Source organism: Achroia grisella, unplaced genomic scaffold (assembly GCF_030625045.1).
Source record: "Achroia grisella isolate CSIRO2021 unplaced genomic scaffold, CSIRO_AGI_Agris_v1 utg461, whole genome shotgun sequence".
Taxonomy (NCBI): Eukaryota; Metazoa; Arthropoda; class Insecta; order Lepidoptera; family Pyralidae; genus Achroia; species Achroia grisella.
This window is the reverse complement of record NW_026712871.1, coordinates 416,678-437,215: the sequence shown is the minus strand read 5'-3', so window position 1 is coordinate 437,215 and position 20,538 is coordinate 416,678. Positions and strand designations below refer to the sequence as shown.

At 34.8% G+C, this 20,538-nt stretch overlaps 2 protein-coding genes across 2 annotated transcripts in view; both read left to right on the top strand.

The window, feature by feature from the left end:
* The first annotated feature begins 149 nt into the window (after nucleotides 1-149).
* The window catches only part of LOC131845352 (xaa-Pro aminopeptidase ApepP-like), a 46,318-nt gene continuing 25,929 nt past the window's right edge, over nucleotides 150-20,538 (top strand). The window contains exons 1-10 of the mRNA XM_059194403.1: nucleotides 150-238; nucleotides 12,033-12,091; nucleotides 12,747-12,853; nucleotides 12,981-13,152; nucleotides 13,731-13,843; nucleotides 14,357-14,492; nucleotides 17,270-17,365; nucleotides 18,608-18,807; nucleotides 19,528-19,608; nucleotides 19,927-20,016. Coding sequence (XP_059050386.1) covers nucleotides 12,758-12,853; nucleotides 12,981-13,152; nucleotides 13,731-13,843; nucleotides 14,357-14,492; nucleotides 17,270-17,365; nucleotides 18,608-18,807; nucleotides 19,528-19,608; nucleotides 19,927-20,016 — 984 coding nt within the window. The 5' untranslated portion in view covers nucleotides 150-238; nucleotides 12,033-12,091; nucleotides 12,747-12,757. The remainder of the gene's footprint in view (nucleotides 239-12,032; nucleotides 12,092-12,746; nucleotides 12,854-12,980; nucleotides 13,153-13,730; nucleotides 13,844-14,356; nucleotides 14,493-17,269; nucleotides 17,366-18,607; nucleotides 18,808-19,527; nucleotides 19,609-19,926; nucleotides 20,017-20,538) is intronic.
* LOC131845355 (histone chaperone asf1) lies at nucleotides 268-3,483 on the top strand. The gene is made up of 2 exons (XM_059194410.1): nucleotides 268-1,253; nucleotides 3,182-3,483. Exon 1 carries the CDS (start codon nucleotides 602-604, stop codon nucleotides 1,250-1,252), a length of 651 nt encoding a protein of 216 aa, XP_059050393.1. The 5' UTR covers nucleotides 268-601; the 3' UTR covers nucleotide 1,253; nucleotides 3,182-3,483.

Genomic DNA, 20,538 nt, shown 5'->3' with positions numbered 1-20,538 from the left:
CATTTTTTATTGAACTCAATACCGCCCTAGTTTGACTCAAACTGCAATTATAGGTGCATATTCAAGGTAATTTATGTATTGTGTCGTGTAACTAAAGCCCTATAAATTAAGAACAAAAAGTCTATTACTCTTTACATTGACTTTGACAATTTTTTTCTATTGTCAATGGTTAATAAAGTGACATTTTATTGCAGTGATTAATCAAGAAAAACAAATTGAAAACACAAGAAACACTAAGGTATTTAAATATTCTTGATAACATATTTCATCACGTTTTCTGAATAATGATCAGCGACTAAATTTTCTCTATTTTTTCATCGTTTTAATATTGTTTGTTTTCCTTTCTTAAAAGTGTCAAACTATTTAGTTTTTTTTAATTCTAGTTCCGTAATTTTCCGTTCAGCGCTATAGTCTGCACTTATTTTGATCACGTGACCAATTGAACCGCCAAAATAATTGTCACCTACCCATTTACAGTCGGTTACACCGCAAATTTCTATTCTTAAAAAAACGTTTGTTTCCATATTTCCGTTAAATTATTAATTTTAGATCGTTACAAAAGCATATTTGCTGTCTTCTGAAGTGTAGAGATTACTAAATAATGGCAAAAGTTCATATCACTAATGTCGTTGTACTGGACAATCCTAGCCCTTTTCTGAACCCGTTCCAATTTGAACTAACCTTTGAGTGCATAGAAGAGTTAAAAGAAGATCTCGAATGGCGGATGATATACGTGGGATCGGCGGAAACTGAGGAACATGACCAGGTTTTAGATACTATTTACGTTGGTCCCATACCAGAGGGCCGGCACATGTTTGTTTTCCAAGCGCCGCCACCGGACGTGACCCGTATACCTGAAAATGACGCTTTAGGTGTCACCGTCGTTCTCCTAACGTGTTCTTACCGAGGTCAAGAGTTTGTTAGAGTTGGTTACTTTATTAACAATGAATATAGTGAAAACGAACCTGAATTACGTGAAAATCCGCCACCGAAGCCCCAGTTCGACAAAGTAGTGAGGAATATATTAGCGTCGGAGCCGAGAGTGACGAGGTTCAAGATAAATTGGGCCGAACCAGACGCGGCGGCGGCTACGGACTCGGGAGATGGGAACTTGGAGACTTCTCATGCCCCAAGTAACGACTCATATGGAGCTTCCTTCAATGCGGACAGTCAAATTAGTGGTATTGAATTCCAAGGCAGTTTAAGTGGTTACGGAGATAATTCTAATTCAATAGCACCGATGGAATGCTGAAGTAAGTTTTTTTAAGTAACTATTTTTTTATGTTAACACATTATGAATGGGGCAGGTATTTGTACCCATATTAATAAATATATATGTTATATGTATATATATTTTCCCTTGTGTCACTTAAATTGACTTATTTGAAACAAGTACTAACTACCTTCCCCACTTTTAAATGGCAATGTGTGGAACAAGTTCTAGTACCTGCCCCGCTTATAAGTGGCAATTCTCGGAACGGGTACAAACACGGTATACATTGGTGGTACCAGTGGAGTATGATAGAAACAGGGTTAATGTCTTGACTTCTAGTCAAGACACTTACCCTATTGTGGAGTTTTCACATTGGTATTACACGACTGTCTTTTGTTTTCTCATTATTCATTCATAATTTATGAGTCCTTGGAGCTCTTACCACTGTCCAGGATCTTCCATCATACTCTTTAAACATTGATATGTCACGAGTCCAATTTGTTTTGTCATGTAATGAAATTCAGCATGCCTATTACAAAATGAGTTACTCTTTTGTTTCATATACAATCATAACCATAATTTTAAGTCATTGAGCCACTATTGATCCAATATTTGTGGACTGACTTTTTCTGAACCTCATACTTATTCTAGACTATTCTTGAAAATTAATATTTGCTCTTTGGGCATAAGTGCAAATAGACAATAAATCAGGAATTTATTACCTATTTGCACTTATGTACACACACTGTGTTATCAGATAACACTGTGGAATACGCTGGTATTATTATATACTAGCTATCCTGCGCAACTTTGCCTACATCACACTTGACATTCTATTTCACCCAATGTATACAATATCTTTTTAAATTATAGCCTATCTATTATTCTGATGTATAAGCTATATTACTGTAAAGTTTCATCAAAATCCGTTCAGTAGTTTTTGTGTGAAAACATCCATCCATACTCACAAACTTTCATATATATAATATGAATAACACTTGCACTTATGTACATCCACAGTTTTATCAGATAACACTGTGGTATACATTTCTATTATTATATATTGAACTAGCTGTCCTGGCAAACATTGTTTTGCCATATAAATTAATAACGCTATAAAAAAGGGGGTTGATGATAGAAGGTTGAAAATTTAGGATTGTATGTATTTTTGTATGTTGTATCATAGAAAAATAGAAACTAAAAATTTTGTCTAAAAAATAAAAAAAAAATTTAGGGGTGGACTACACCTAACATTTAGGGGGATGAAAAATAGATGTTGGCCAATTCTCAGACCTACTCAATACGCTCACAAAATTTCATGAGAATCGGTCAAGCCGTTTCAGAGGAGTTTGGGAACGAAAACTGTGACTCGAGAATTTTATATATAAGATATACATAAAAGTCTATTATTTCTTTCAATTCATATCTATTCAATTAATATCTTTATTCATGTAGGTCTATTACAAACTCTTATGATATGTCATTACGATTTTGAGATGAGAAGAACTGACAAGTGTCTGGAAAAACGTATATTTAAATTTAGTTACGCCAAGGCATGAAAAAATTCATTAATTTAGCAATATAAATTGTTTTTTTTTTATTTTAAGGCAAAACAACGTTTGCCGGGACAGCTAGTTGTAATATAAGTGTTTGCCCAGAAATCTGAGAATATTGTGTTATATGTTATATGTTATAATTTCTTAAATATATTTTCTTGTAATAAATGAAACAAATATTTAATGTTATATTGTCTTACATTTATATATTATATTGATAGTTCCTGTATTATTACTAACTGTGACTACACATGCTTTTACTTCATGTCAGTAAGCTAAGTATATATATAATCTTCACATAAAATTTCATTAGGATCATTCAGCCATTTTGTTTTAATAAAAAGTAAACAGAAATACTTTTGCATTTACTATTATTGGGTTATTTTCTAATAAAACATTATTTTTGTTTCAGACTACCAAATAATGTAGTAAATGTGTATGACAATGCTGTATAGAGAAGAATCTTGAAGAGGTGAAAGCCAAGAAGCCTAAATATATGATGCCGAATATTTGACAAAGCAGACCAGAGAGAATTATGTGTTTCACATCTCTATGGATGGACAGTAGTTTTATTTTCAACTGTCAAGGTTTTTAATTGAAATAAAATTAACATAGTAAATTTAGTTATTAAAGTTACTTAACATGTTAAAGATCACATGCTCACCAGTGGAGTCACTCTGCAATGAAAGTAAATTTACATGTTGGAACCGAGTGATCATACATATGTGGGCACTTTAAGGGGGTCTTCCTATGTGACGGCCTGTTTTTTAGGGATATTTTAGGATTTTTTTTCTACGACCAGTAAATATTTAGAGCTTCAAGTTTTTTTATCATTTATTAACATTTGGACACAGTATAAATATAAAATTTCAGCTAAAAATTTTCAGTAAAACTAGAGTTACAGCGCTCTTAACACCCCCGCCTCTAAAAAAAGAGCTCCCACTTCCTCCACGATTCCGGCTGATCGGCTTATCTTAAAAAAAAAAAAAAACGGCGTTTTAATTTGTAGGCTTAAAAGCACGGAATGACCTATAATCAAATGAATATTAAAAAAATTGGATTTTTGATAGACATTTGAAATAAAAGTTGCAAATTAGGCGTTTTTTTTTTTTGTTTTTTGCTATAAAAAAATCGAAGTTTTGAAAATTTTCGATTGATAATAGTTCATTCCATGCGTTTACATATATTGAGTGTGCCCTGTAAATTTAATTTCCAATCCAGCCGTTTCTGAGATACAATGGAGGAAAGTTTGAAAAACACAGTTTTGAGAAAAACGCGTTTAAAGTTTCAAGTCCGTTAAAAACTATTAAAATATCAACTTACTCTCAATCGGCAATGCCTGGTCCATAGAGTATTCCTTCCTCTTCCTCGTGAAACTCTTTTAAAGCAGATTGTTCAGCTCTTGAGTCAATCCTGGCTTGTTTAACGACATCACTTACGCGCCGCTCAGAGCGTAAGATTATTTTCATCCCGTTTCTCAACATACGCTTGGGCTTCACGACCAACAGGGCATCCCATAATCGACATAACTTTTAAAATACCTTGAAAACCTTCATTAAAGATAATAACTGCTAAGTATATGCAATTTCAACAACTCACACTCACACGATAAAATAATTTTAAAGCCTAGGCCTCGGAAACTTGATCGCGAAATAGACACGTCACTTTTACAAGTTTTACATATAACTATTTCAGAGATTGCAGCAAATACAGAAACAAACTCCAAAATGCAATATGCGTAAATTCGAAGCGATGGGAACATTCATGTTCATGTTATTTTTAAGTTTTTTGGCCGAAGCTGATGTAAATACCGTATCATTTTGGTGGGTAAAACGGTTTCCACTAAACTTTCTTTTTTTACTACTACCAGGATGAACACTTCCACTCGTACTTCCTTTCCGTCCACTCATTATGAAAAAAAATAATTTGTAGCTGTTGCTCTCTTCGAAGTTCAACCAAGACTAAAATAACTTCGGTAAAATATTATAACAATAGAAATTTCTGTTTAAGTCTGTAGAAACGTGTCTAAACTTGTATAAACAAATATATTAATAAAAGGGAGGCCAGGTATAAAGCCGACGGTACACAATAGGCCCGGTCTCTAACTGCCAACTCACCGCTCCGAACCGCTCTTTAATATTTACCTGCTGTATCTTTAAAACGACTTCGAATTTTCTAAAATCGCTTTACTACCGTATTCTAGACATGTTAAGGGAGCAATTTATGAAAAAAAAAATAATCGATTTTTTCAACCCATCACATAGGAAGACCCCCTTAATTGAAATAAATCTAGGGGTTAAATAATGTCTACCTCAAATATTGTACACTAAAAACATTATAAAAAATAATGTATGTATTTAACAATAAAAAAATGCCAGTCCCAATGTGAGAAATAACATTTTTCAATGTGGTCTTCAACATGTTAAGCCTCATATTGGAACTATTGTGAGTGTAGAGCCTGGACTATTATAATAACTATCCAAGCTAATAAGCTTGCAATACCAATAAGTTACAGTAAAATAATGCAATGTAAATGTATAGATTTAGTCCCACATTTGGACTATTGTAAGTGTTGATCTAGGACTATTTAATTGCCAATCAAGTCCGATCATACAGGGAACTATTGGAAGGCCAAGTGGACTATTTTTGTACTTACATTTGATTTGAATGTACATGTGGGACTACTGTAATATCTATCCAACTAGGTTTTTAGAAGGAAGCAACAAATTAATATATTGTAATGTAAAATAGTTACCTTTGCATTTAGTCCCATGTTGCTATTGTGAGTAGAACTGGAACTATTATAATAATCCAGAAGCATATAGTACAGTGTTTCCCAACATGGGCCCCATGATCCACAGGGTTTTGATTGTTAAGGAGGGCAATTCAAAAGTGAACTCGATATTATATGCACAACATTATAAAACATGCTGGATTTGTGTCCCAAATTTAACGAAAAAAGCAGATTCTTAAATTATTATTTTATCACTAAATTAAAATAAAACAATTGCAATAGAAAAATCTTTATTAAAATTATTTGGGATTTGAATTACTGCTTTTCATTATCTATTTAAAAATTTACTTTCTGTGTTTCTTTAATAATTTTAATTATTTCTTGCTAAAATATTTAAGTTTCTTGACCGAATATTTTTTTTTTTAATATGGCTGGGAGAGCATGAGAATTTTAGAAAGGATATGATGGGGCATGACGTAAAAAGGTTGGGAAACAATGTTAAGCATACAAGTATTTATGACTTTTGACAAAATTGTGTTATTTTTTGTTTCTGTCATGCAGTCTTTTGAAAATCTCTAGTAATCATGGTCTCATTAACATTAAGAGAATTGTAAAAAGTATTAAGTTATTGTTAAACACCTATTTACTTAAGTTTAGAAGCAGTAATTAATATTTATTAGTTTGAACATACACAATTATGAATTAGTTCAATTATTAATTAATTGGTACTAACTGAACTAATTTATAATTATATGCATTATCTTCTTAATATATAAAAATTTCGTGTCACATTTTTTTCTCGACGGGTCCTTTGAACTGGTTTCGATAGGTCTGTAAATAGGTTATCTATTTTTTATAAAAATTTGGCGTGGGCCACCCTTATCACTTTAGTGATAAGGGTGGCACACCCCACCCCAAATTTTTTCTTCTTTTTTTTCTTCTCACGTAATTTTTTATTTTTATTTTTTATGATTCGGCATTAAAAATAAACGCAGATCGTAATTTTCACCCTTCTACCATCAATCCCCATTCATTATTAGCGATATTAACTTATATGACAAAACAACGTTTGCCGGGACAAGTTGTAACATATACCATATGACTTTGTCTACGGCGTAGAAAATAATTATAAAAATAGGTTATAATAATATTGTTTATGTTATATAAGAGAAACTGACAAAAAACATTTCATCCGTTTTGCATCAATTTCCATTAATACTCCGCTCCCATTGGTCGTAGACTGATATTATATAACCTATAGTGCTCCTATACATATAGGCTATACAAGACTTAGCCTATAGGGTTCCTCAATATATGGGCTATACAATACTGGAAGGGTTTTTTAACTCGAACCAATAGTTCCCGAGGTATGCGCGTTCAACTAAACAAACAAACTTCTCAGCTTTATTTCAATATACATAGTACATGACAGTGACTCTAATGACATGTTTTTTGTTACCTTCTTTAATAGACGCTAGGCTATTTTATTATTTACTAACGATCCGTCCCGACTTCGAACGGATGCATTGCAATTCTTTGTATATCGGCTTGTTCTATACTATAACATACATGTATTATAAATACAAACCTTTCTCTTGAATCAGTCTATCTATAGCAGAAAGCAGTATTAAAATCTGTTGCGTAATTTAAAAGATAAAAAAGACACAGCGACTGCGACTTTGTTTTGTAATATATAAAGAAATAACCTTGGTAACAACATCTTCTGTATACTTTATATTATGTAGACATTTGACACTTATCGTCTGTTATATACCGACATAATCCTAACGCAATTAGATTGAATGAATAGTAAATAGTTGACATTTTCATGTTTTTTTTTTTATAGATGATAATGTAATGATACGCCCTCCTGCAGTAGTGGTTTATGTTGGTCGGGCAGTGGAGTATGATAAAATGAACTAACTACAGGTGAGTTAGTCCATTGTAGCTCAGTCTATATATAAGTGTCACTTCAAAACTCCAAACTGAGATTACTAGATAATTTTCTAAGGATTTGATAAAATGCATTCAAAACCTATTTTGTTGCAAGAATAGTTTGATCTGGTTTGTTTAATGGCGTTGTGTAAAGATAAGGAATTGGTTTTGTGAATAACGACTGAATTATGACGATGTACTAATTGTATTATAGTGTTTATAAATATTTTGAAATACATAATGTAATAAATGCATTTGTAATTATTTTAAATTATTTCATTATGGAATCACCTTCCAGCAATGGTATTTCCAAAACGGTATGATATTTTTTCGCTTATTTCTGTTTGAAATTGCGGCAACGCACTTTCAATTCCCCTGATTCGTTATTGAAACTTAAGAAAAGGGCTCATTCCTTCTTAAATGACCGGTAACGCACTTGCGATTCCCCTGGTATTGCGGGTGCTCATGGGCGGCGGTAATCGCTTGCCTTCAGGAGAGCCGCCAGATCATTTATTATAATGAATATTTGTTAGAGGCCCTTGCACAGTACGGCATAACAGTTTCAGTAAATTTATCCACGTCACAGCTGGAGTATTTCTCTCAAATTGAGAGGTGACATCCTCAATATGAGAAGATTCCTTCTCATATTGCGGATTTTGTGAATTTGTGGAATTAGTGCTACATTTCATGATGTTTTTACATCGTATTTCTGCCCCTACCAACACCTTTTCTATTAAATAAAATATATTTATTCATGTAGGCCATTTTAGCCGCTTATGAACGTCAAGTTTTTTCTATTAATAATTTTTCCCTATCGTCCAGCTCAGTATACAGATTCAATTTAGAAGAGCTATCAAGAAACTTAACTAAATTTCTTTGATTTAAAAAGCATCTATCCTAAATGGCAAACGAGAGATCATTAATGTAAACTAGAAATAAATATGGACCAAGAATAGATCCTTGAGGTACACCTATTTTTATACAATGTCACACTGTCGATTGTTGCAATTCTAATTATATGAAAAAAAAAAGGTATTGTATTGCTTATAACATAGTTATATCAATATATCGACAGAGATAGCTTAGGTATATCCTATTTCAGTTATTTCCAGTTCACTTCCTTCTATAGTGTAGGAAACAAAGCTTTGTGCACTGACCTTTATGCCTCCGCATCAGCGCCTACCTGAAAGGCTAGCTACATATATGTTTATATCTAAAGACTGTATCGCTAATCGTGCCTATAGAGAATTGTGTACTCGGCGGTCGGTTTCACACGTATTGTATTATATACTTTGTGAAATAGGGGAATATACGTAATAATAATTATTTTATTTATTTAGATTATTAAGTTTCATATCTATTAGGAGCAAGGACCTTAATAAATTACGGGGTTAAGGAGCAGTCGATTTATAAATAATGGAAAAAAAGGTAATGATGATGGAGTACCGAGGAAGTCATTCTCATCCTATATGATGTGTATAGTGTGTAAGGTTATTTAATTATGCTTATAAAATGTATGATTATCTATAATTGTATATTAAATATAGTGTGCCTCCTATGTTCGTCCGTCATACTCGTGAACGGGTGCTGCTTGTAGGGACTGGTCTGCTCTAATCACTGACTGATTTCCTCTTATTAATTGTTTAACCAGTTGTTGTATATTCAATATTTTTTATATTTGATTATTTAATTGAATTAGTGCAAATCGGTAGTTTGTATTCACACACTTAAACTTAAATTGTAAGTAAGAATAAAATTATTTCAAAGAGCAACACACATGTTTCTTGCTCGTTCTTCTTGTGATGAGACAGCTTTCCGAATGAGCGGTTGATTAAAAAAATGTATTTGAATAAATGATTTTCTATTTCTATGCTATTCTATTCTCTCTATGTAAACACTTGTCAATACTAAGATGTACTGTACTTATTGTTCTTTGTTTATCTAAACACAATGAAGAGGTATTATTATTATTTTTTGATGTACGAGTATGTAGTGCATTTTATGCTACGTTAACTCTCCATGAGGTTGGCCGTCAGCTTGTCTGCCAGTTACATAAAAAAATATAAATATAATGGCGGTGTTATCTCAATAAAGTGATTTATAGCAGTTTTCGATGACTGACAGGTAGGTTAAAAAAAAACAAATGTCAATGGAGAATAAGGAATTAATATATTGTCATTTTGTCTCAATGTAGACTAAAATGGCTCTACTAATGGGTACTTCAGTGTTACTTGGGAGTGGAAACATCTACAAAAAATATAATGAAAACTGAGAGCCAACACGTTTATTTTTTTTTAATGGATGATAATGGTATGATGCACCCGCATGCGCTAAGGGTTTATGTTGGTGGACCACCAGTGGAGGATGATAAGATGAATATGAGGTCAGGTCAGTTAGCCCATCGTGACAAATTCACCAGGAATTTATCATGATGGTTTCCAGGTGAAACCGCTGGAGGTCAACCTGACATGGTATATTACTCGCAATCTCCATCAGCACGTTATATATAATCTGGGTTAACGATGGTTTTTAAAAAAGTAATAATTTTATACTACGATGTTGGCAAACAAGCATACGGCCCATCTGATGGTAAACGGTTACCGTAACATATTAAATAAGTAGTAGGTGTAGTAGGTATTAAATAAGTAGTATTTACATTTTATAGTAGATTAACGATAACTAACTCTATTCTTAACCTAGGACTATTTCCTATAAATCTAAAATTCCTAAAGAGCTGTGGCAGCACGTATAAATATAGAACCTAATTTTAGCAATTTATTTTCGATATTACTCTACCATCTTTATAGGTATAAATAGATATATTTATAATTACCCATGACAGGAAAAACCGAAACAAAAAAAGTTACTTACAAAAATCTTAAATAAAAAAATACGAACTTCTCAATATCATAAACCGTTATGCATTTTTATGACATACAATATTGGACTCTATTTCCTTGCTATTTAAACACACCAATTTATAATAGGTTTTTGTCAACACATATACCGTTACAATGGTTCGAGGACTCTGACCCAATATAAAGTTTAGCAGAATCAATTGGACTCCATTGTGAACTGATGTATACGTTCCGTAGAGTTGGTACTTACGTAACATTTGTGTAAGCTGTATGCAGTGAGTTCTTTGTGTATTTTTATTTTTTAATTAAATGGCGCGCTAAATACAAAATGGATGTGATAATGTGGTTTCGTGTGCTTTGTTATTCAATATTTATGTAAGTTTCTACGTAACTTTATAAGTTTGCTTGTGTTATATGGGATATAATAGAGATTAATTACCAAGATATACTTATTTCAGCCACGAAGTAGTATTTTTAATTTCAATAGGATAAGAGGCATGATATCTTTGTCCTCCAGAATGGAGACGTATGTGTGATATCGCGGACTATTCTAATGCTGTTGTCCGCAGCTGGCCTTTACAGCTTCACCGGACGATAGGGGGCGAGTGCAGATGACACTCCAAAACAAACGAACTACTTATGCAGCGGCTGAAGGCCAACTCCCGCCTGACGGATACGACTTTAGTCTGAGGGCACCACTAGGGGTTCGAACCTCGACTCAGCCCGTCGTAATTTCGATCCCCGTTTGAATTTGACGTGACGTAATTGTTGATGTTATTTTTTATGTATATAACTCACGGTTGCCACTTACCATCAAGTGGGCCGATAGCTTGTTTACCATAATTTTATATATAATACATATATATATAATACTCCTCCGAAACGGCTTGACCGAGTGTTAAGAAATTTTATATGCATATTCAATAGGTCTTAGAATCGGCTACTATCTATTTTTCATACCCCTAAATTATAAGGGTTGTCCAACCCTAACATTTATTTTTTTATAATGTGGCTTTAAAAAATACATACAACCCTTAATTTTCAGCCTTCTACCATCAACGCCTATTTTTTAATAGCGATTTTAATTTATATGGTAAAACAACGTTTACAGGGTCTGCTAGTTATATATATATATATATATATATATAAGTCCTACTCATTCTTCATACATGTGTTGCCATTCTGGAATAATATAGTGTCACGCTACTATATACCTACTTTTATTTTAATGCTATAAACTCTTCAATCAAGACGCAACTTGCGAATTAAGCTCGTATAGTTTATAAAAGTCAATAGGTCTTTTATGGGAATAGGTATAAAAGTTTAAAATAACATACCAAAGGATATTCTGGAATTACCCTTAAATCAATTCAAAACAGTTAAATCATTGTTACTGAGCATAGCTTATTACTCACTAAACGATTACTTGAATGACGAGCGTGCATGGCAATAGTTGTTCATGCACAGGACTTTAATTTAATGTTAGACATAGACACCTATATAAATAAACTGGGTTTAAAAAAATATATTCAATTGTGGGTCTATGACGGTAGGGAAAAATTAAAATTATATTGTAAAAAATTTGACGTTCAAAAGTGGCTAAAGTGTCCTACATGAATAAATGATTTTTGAATTTGATAGTTTCGGTTCGCTCCCTGACATACCTGCTATATAAGTATCTACGTGATATGCTATGCTACATATACTATATTACATTTGTATTGCCCTTGTCACAGATTATCCACAAACTCTTTGCCAAGGATAAATGAGGAGAAATCAACATTCATAAATAAAGGTTGGTATGATATATTAATAAATACAAATATAAATTAAAAATAAATATTTTTTATGCAATTAGAATGACAAACAATCTTACGGCCCGCCTGATGGTAATTGGTAACCGTCGTCTGTATATATATACTAGCTTTTACCCGCGGCTTGCCGCAACAACAGTTACAGGGTGTTTCAGGCGTCCACGGGCCAAAGTAACCGTTTACCACCGCATGGGCCGTATGCTTGTTAGCAACCTATAGTATAAAAAATGAACAATTCATCGCCATCGACAGGGAATTCATCCCCACACGCTAAAACCTAAGTGGTCTCGGACAGTGCGGTTTCATTAGAGCTTCCTCCCGCGTACACTTAGATCGTGGAATGAACTAACTACCTGCCGAGGTTTTCTCTACAGACTACAGCATGGGGTTTTCAAGAAGGGTATATTAAGGTTTCTTAAGGGTCGGCAAAGCACATATGAAACCCCTGGTGTTTCAGGCGTCCATAGACTACGGCAACAGTTTACCATCACATGGGCCCTATGTATTATAAAAAAAATCTTGTTTATAAAAATACGTATAATTAGTAAAAATCCACCATATATATTATAAAAAAAAAATCTATATTTATCGTGAACAATTATAAAAAAACAGTATATAATTATAAAAATGTTGCAGATTATAGCACTATGTCGCTGCAGCGGTTGACAGCGCTTCGGGCGCTGATGGCGAGCCAACCCACCAAGCTGGCCGCATACATCGTGCCAACAGCTGATGCTCATCATGTAAGTATTTTACCTGACGACCTCGGTGGTCCTCGGTTTAGCATATCGCCTTACTTCCGATGGTCGCGGGTTCGATTCCTCGCACGCAAAGATTTGTATTCATGATATTGTTCTGACCTGTTCACAGTCTGAGTACATAGCCCCAGTGGACGCCCGCCGGGAATGGATATCAGGGTTCACGGGTTCCGCAGGTACAGCGGTGGTGACAGCTTCCCACGCGCTCGTCTGGACCGACGGGAGGTACTACACGCAGTTTGAGAAGGAGGCCGACCTGACGTTGTGGACGCTGATGAAGCAATGTTAGTATGATGAAACTAGTTCGAACCGGTTATATCCGGTTGTTTATATACTTTGTATACTGTTATTGTATAGTAGTGACCATCCCTTGCTTTCCACGAGTGTAAATATTCCAACTCAGATATTTCTAATATTGGAATTTAGACTGTAACATTAATATTTTAGAGTGGATATTCAGTTATTCAACGTGGCGTTGCCTGTACCCTTATAACCATTCAGATATATATGTATGTGAAACAGAATGATATCCACTCTAAAATATAGACATTAAAGGCTAATTTCCAAAATTAAATCATCAATCATATAGGATCTTTCAGTCTCTAGTGCACGTCATGATTTTTATCGATATCCCTACGGTCCAGTTCCGCTAGCTATCGAACTGGGTACTAGAAGAATCTAAGGTATATTAAGGTTTCTTAAGGGTCGACAACGCGCATGTGACACCCCTGGTGTCTCAGGCGTCCATAGGCTACGATAACCGTTTACCTTCAGATGGGCCGTGCATGTTTGCGACCTACACAGTATAAAAAATAGATAATATGTTACTGAATGTTATAAAAAAGTAAACTCTATTTTTCAGCTCTCCCTGACACCCTTTCCGTGGAAGCTTGGCTGTCCACAAACTTGACTGAAGGCGATGTGGTGGGGGTCGACCCTCACACCATGACCAGAGAAGAGTGGACGCCACTCCAAGTATGTGTTACAATATTTAGTGTTTAATTATAATAATAACTCGACGACCTCGGTGGTCTAGCGGTTTAGCACCCCGTTTTATCTCCGGTTGTCGCGGGTTCGATTCCTCGCACGACAACATTTGTATTCATGAATATGATTGTTTGTATTGTTCTGGGTGTTTTCTATGTATAATATTATGTTACATACATAATTTACGAAAAAAAATGTATCTATGTATTTGTATCAGTTATCTAGTACCCATAACAAGAATAAAAGATGAATGAATGAAATGAAAGAAAAGAATGAAAGATCTAGTTAGCTTAACTTGGGTCTAGATGGCGCTGTGTCTAAAAGTGACCATAGCAGATATCTCTCTCATCATCTGCTTCTTCCTTATCCCATTCATTTGGGGTTGACGTAATATGTTTTTCTCTTCTATTCACCCCTGTTCGCAGTCATCTCGTTATTCATCTCTTAGCATAGCAGACAATCTCTCTGTCCGTTGTAAATGTATTAAATCTATAATTACAGACAACACTAACCAGATCGAAAATGAAGTTGTTACCCGTGCCAAATAACCTGGTGGATGAAGCCAGGGTCCAGCTCAGCGATCCACCGCCAACAAGACCCAGTAACCAAATTATAGCACTACCTATCAAATATACTGGTAAGTATACATCAACCCTCTGTCTGGAGTGAGAACACAACGACTATTTATTGAAAATCAGATTAGTAGTGATAAATATATATATTTCCTAAAAAGGCTCACAGCCTGGGGCGGATCTACCTAAGGGATTTTTGGGCTGCAGGGCCCCGAGGATACAAAGAGCCCCCAGTCTCCACAGAAACGATATTTAGAATATAAAAATATCTAGAATGTTAAAAAACCTACCATAAGGTTGGCAACCCTAAGATCAATCAACCTATGCATCTATCTAAACGAACGGGGAATTTTTGGTTACTTGTTTTTGGCCTGTGTATTTTTTTAGTTGAGCAATATAATTAGGTCCCTGGGCCCCACAAATTCACGATCCACCCCTGCTCACAGCGAAAAGAAAGTAACAACAACTAGTTAAAAAGTGACATATAAAAACAGATACCAGAAATACAAAGTTTATAAAAATAATGGTAGACAAGCTGCCAGCAACAAACCCCTTATGATAACTAGTTATTGAGCGATCTTAGAGATCAAATTTGCGCTCTTAGTAACGATACTCCTCAAATTCAAATTCAAATTCAAAAATCATTTATTCATGTAGGACATTTTAGCCGCTTAAGAACGTCAAGTTTTTACATTATATTTTTTTTCCTTACCGTCCAGTTCGGTATATAGATCCAATTGAGAAGAACTGGCAAGTATTCAATTCAATTACTTTTTTTTTTAATCCAGTTTATTTACATTTATATAGGTGTCTATGTCTAACATTAAATGAAAATTCCGAACATGAAAACTATTGCCATGCACGCTCGTCATTCAAGTAATCGTTTAGTGAGTAAAAGGCCTGGCTCAGTAACAGTTAACTCCTCCGAAACAGTTTGACGGATCGACAATAAGTTTTCATCAAATGTCGACCTTCGGGCCTCCATCGTTTACCATTTAAAAAAATCCAGTGATATCCTTGAGGAATGGTCGGTGATAAAGGTTGGTTTAATAGACTTAGCGGCGGAAAAAGGCATTGTTCAAAATTAAAAATTCAAAAATCATTTATTCATGTAGGACATTTTAGTCGCTTATGAACGTCAAGTTTTTACATTATATATTTTTTCCCTACCGTTAGTAGGGATACCGTTAGTAGTGTCAGTGTTAGCACAGATAATATAATATGGCACTGATTAAAGTGTAATTAAGTACTGGAAATTAACAAAATGAGTAAATATATGAAAATTACTTTTCTAAATGCATTATTTCATTTTAACATGTATATATAACTTTTTAAAAATAGATTAAACATTTTTGAAAATACGGTTTTGTGTTATAAACGTTTGCAAAACTATGAAGAATTCCATCGATACCAATCACGCCATCTATATGCAATTTTTTAGAAATTATTATCAAATGTTCCCCATTGTGCCACACTGGTGTTAGTAATGTAGACTGATGATGTTATTGCTAGCAATGTCAGCTTGACATGGTTCCCCATGGAAACCATGGTAAATTTGTCGCAATGTCTCACTGACCTGACCTCATGCTCATTTTATCATCCTCCACTGGTGGTATATAGACTGGTCAGAGCCAAAATGGGTTTTTTTTTTGTGGTTGATAATGGAATGGTGCACCCGCCTGCGCTAACTGTTTACGCTGGCGGGGCACCAGTGGAGGATGATATGATGAACATGAAGTCAGATCAGTTAGCCCATCGTGATAAGTTCACCGGGAATTTATCAGGATGGTTTCCAGGGGGAACCGCGTGGAGGTCAACCTGACATGGTACATTGCTAGCAATGAGATAATCAATCTACATTACTAACAATCCCCTTTCCCCCTCCCCGTTTGAATTTTTTTTTGTGAATGATAGTGAAATGGTGCAACCGCCTGCGCTAACGGTTTACGCTGGCGGGGCACCAGGGGAGGATGATAAGATGAGCATGAGGTCAGGTCAGTTAGCCCATCGTGACAAATTCACCAGGAATTTAACACGATGCGCTGGAGGTCAACATGGTTTGCTAGTAATGGGTTCATTAGTCCACATTACTAACAATCCCATTTCCCCCCAGCCAAAATGGGTTAGGCGCCATGAAGTCAGCTCATTTTACAGTGGTGCCCAAGTAAAACTTCTATATAGACTGGCCAAAGAGCCAAAATGGGCTAATCAATCTGACATGAAGTCAGGTAGTTAGCTTATTTTATCATAATCCACTGGTGCCCCACCAGTGTAAACCGTTAGCACAAACGGGTGCACCATTTCATTATCATCCATAAAAAAATTGTCTAAGCAGAAATGAATAAAAGGGATTCGCTCAACATGTGACCTGGTGTGTCACACCGGTAACAAACCTAGTATTATAATTTGGTGAACAAGCTTATAGACGGATCCTCAAGGGTGTACTTGGATTAAGGTACTAAATGAAACTACAGAAAACCCTGGAATTCCCATAGTGGTTGTTCTATATGTATTAAAGTTTGGACTATTCTAATGTTGTTGATCGCAACTGGCCTTTACAGCTTCACCGAACGGTAGGGGACGAGTGTAGATGGCACTCCAAACTAAAGGAAGTACTTATATAAGAACGGTTATAGAACGGCTGAAGGACAACTCCTGACGGATACGACTTTGCTCTGAGGCCACCGCCAGGGGTTCGAATCTCGGCTCAGGCCGTCGTAATTCCCGTTTCAATTGGACAGAGGGACTTTATATTCCGGTCAAGAGTATTAGAATAGCCCGAAAATAATATTTTTTTTTCGGCTTCATCTTCCTGTCATTAATTTTTCTTCTTCAATTAAAGGTAAGACGGCCGGAGAGAAGATAAAAGAACTGAGAAAGAAGATAGCAGAAAAGAAAGCGTTCGCGCTTGTTGTGACAGCGTTGGACGAGGTTGCTTGTGAGTATATTTTTAACTGATTTAAAAAAGGAGTTTTAATTTTAGTAAGTTTCAATAATTTCCATGTAATTTTTGTTCCTGTGCTGAAAAACAGCGCTGTAGCGCTGGTAACAAACGGTGTGGCAATACGCTGAGTACAGACCTATTTAGTGTGCCACAAAAAAAAAAGAAAATATTAAAGATTTTAAAATCAACAAATGTGATGTGGGTGCTATTCAGAGCATACTATATGCCCCTACTACGGATATTGTGTGCGCTGATAAAAGCAACTTAATAAGTAGATCCCTCGCAGTTGGCAATTATTTCATTGTTTATTATTTTTAAGAATTGTTCCGATTAGTTTGCAATAATGGGGTTGACATGTCTGAAAACAAAAACCCCAAAATAAATCTAGATTAAAAAACAAAAGAAAAAAGTAAATTCTCTGTTCTATGTAGTGAACAGTGTGACAGACATATAAATGCACAGGAAGGAAAGGGATTGTTAGTAATGTGAATTAATTACTCAATTGCTAGCACTGTACCAAGTCAGGTTGACCTCCACGCGGTTCCTCCTGGAAACCAACGTGATGAATTCCTTGTGAATTTGTCACGATGGGTCAACTGACCTGACTTCATTCTCATGTAATCATCCTCCACTGGTGCCCTGTCAGCGTAAACTGTTAGTGCAGGTGGGTGCATCATTCCATAATCTATACATATAAATAAAATTGTCTGTTTGTAATATTGAAAAAAATTTTTACTACATGTATATGAATCTAAATACGGTACATACACCAAAATAAAAATTTTTGTCTGTCTCTCTGTCTGTTTATTCCGGCTAATCTCCGAAATGGCTGGACGGATTTTGACGGGATTCTTATTTTGGTATATGTAGCGTATTTATATTCATATGCATGTAGTAAAAAACGGTTATTTCAATATTACAAACAGACACTCCCATTTTATTTATATGTGTATACGTATAGATTAAAAAAATATTACCTTCTTTTATATTTCCACTAATGTTTAATTATATATATATATATATATATATATATATATATAATTCTTAATTAGAATAAATATTTAAAACCTTAAAACTTCGCTATTTATCAGTTTGTATGCATACAAAATTCTTCATAATGTAATAACTAAACATTTATTTCAGATTTCAACGCCGCCAACGTATATTAATAACGCAGGCAGGTGCACCATTACATTATCATCCATTAAAAATAAATAAAACTATACGTGTTTCCAGATATCCTAAACTTAAGAGGCAGTGATATTGACTACAACCCGGTCTTCTTCTCCTACCTGGTGATCACGCCGGCCACGACCGTTCTCTTCTGGTCCTCTGGCAGTCTACCTGATGCTGTGACAGAACAGCTCAAAGAGGAAGGCGTGAAGATTGATGCGAGACCTTATAGCAATATAGTGCCTTATTTACAGGAATTAGCGGTGAGTGAATCTCTTTGTTTACAAGAGCTTATTCCTTTTTAAAAGGCCGACAACGTACTTGTAATTCCCCTGGTGTTGCGGGTGCTCATGGGCGGCGGTAATCACTTACCATCAGGTGAGCCGCATGCTCGTTTGTCCCCTGTGTTATAAAAAAAAAATCCTTCTTAGTAATATTAAAAATGCGAAGGTAACTCTGTCTGTCTGTCTGTCCCGCTTTCACGCCAAAATTAGTGGACCGAGTTAAATGAAATTTGGTACGCAGATAGTCTAGACCCTAAGAAAGGATATAGGCTACTTTTTAATGCGATGAAGTGGTTGTAAGGGGTTGAAGGGGATGAAATATATGGAAGTATCGTCATTTTAATGCTAGAAGCTTGAAACTTATTTTTTAGGCTGTTTATTAAATATAAATAAATATGACGTTGAAAGTTTCTAAAAAATACCCTTAAGGGGGTAAAATAAAATAAGCAATGAAAAATTATATGGAATTTCATAATTTTTGTAACTAGAACAATGAAACTTTTGGGTTAGATTTATTATATATTTTTTTATTTGGTCAAGGTCACTATTCTACGTGGAAGAAGTCGCGGGCCGCGATTAGAAGGGAAATATTGTTTACAGCTAGTAAACAATATTTCTCTTCTATGTTCTATTCTAATTACTATTGAAAAAGTATGTGTGAGTGTATGTTTTTCATGTATTATTGTATGACTGTTACAGAAACACGAGGCAGCTGGCGGCGGTCGGTCCGTCTGGTTGTCTAGTGAGGCCAGTGAGGCGATACACAGGGCCGCCTCTGGGGTGAGCAAGTATACTGAGATATATTTATTACTATCATTTTAGACACTTATGTCCTTGTCTATACTAATATTATAAATACGAAAGTGTCTGTCTGTTTGTTACAATTTCACGACTAAACCACTGAATGGATCTTGATGAAATTTGGAGTGAAGATTAATGATGATTGTACTGTTTATCTTCCTAATTGTCGTCTCTTAAACACACACCACTGCTCTCGTCGTTCAGAGCATAATGGCCGCATGACGCCAGCATTATGCGATAGAGACATAATGCTTCCTTCTCTTTCCCACATATACTAAAATGATGATATATGAACAGTGCGAGGTGGTGGATCAGCCGCTCACGCTTGTCTCCGAGGTGTCGCCGGTGGCGCTGATGAAGCTGGTGAAGAACCAAGTGGAGCTGGAGGTTTGTGAGATCACATAATTTTTATTTATATATTTAAACTTTAATGATTGAGTGTTCCTGCCTTCTATGATCTATAAATTAGAGAAGAGATTATCTCTTCGGGTTGGTCGTTACAACATACAATATCTACTGTTTTATTACGTTTTTATTTTTTTTATCAAATATTGGTTAACATGCACTAACTACGTTTTTGTTACGTTTTTATATTTTATTTTTTTAGTGCTATCTCACTATTTCATTGTCAGATTCTTGTAGTAGTCTTAAGTATGTTATATGGTATATTTGATTTATGTATTTTATTCATATTTATTTATAGCTTTATATATATATATTGTATGTATAACATGTATTATTATAGATGTACTTACTTTACGTATATATGTATATACTTTTCATTACCTAAATATTATTTTTCTTATTAATTATATTGGCACCGCTTACAATCTTTCTCTGCACAACCTGAGGTTGACTGGTGGAAAATGCGGTAAGACGTTAAGTCCGCCATATATACTTTTACCTTGG

What these genes read in the sequence shown, in the direction of transcription:
- LOC131845355 (XM_059194410.1), top strand. Translation starts at nt 602, where the DNA reads ATGGCAAAAGTTCATATCACTAATGTCGTTGTACTGGACAATCCTAGC.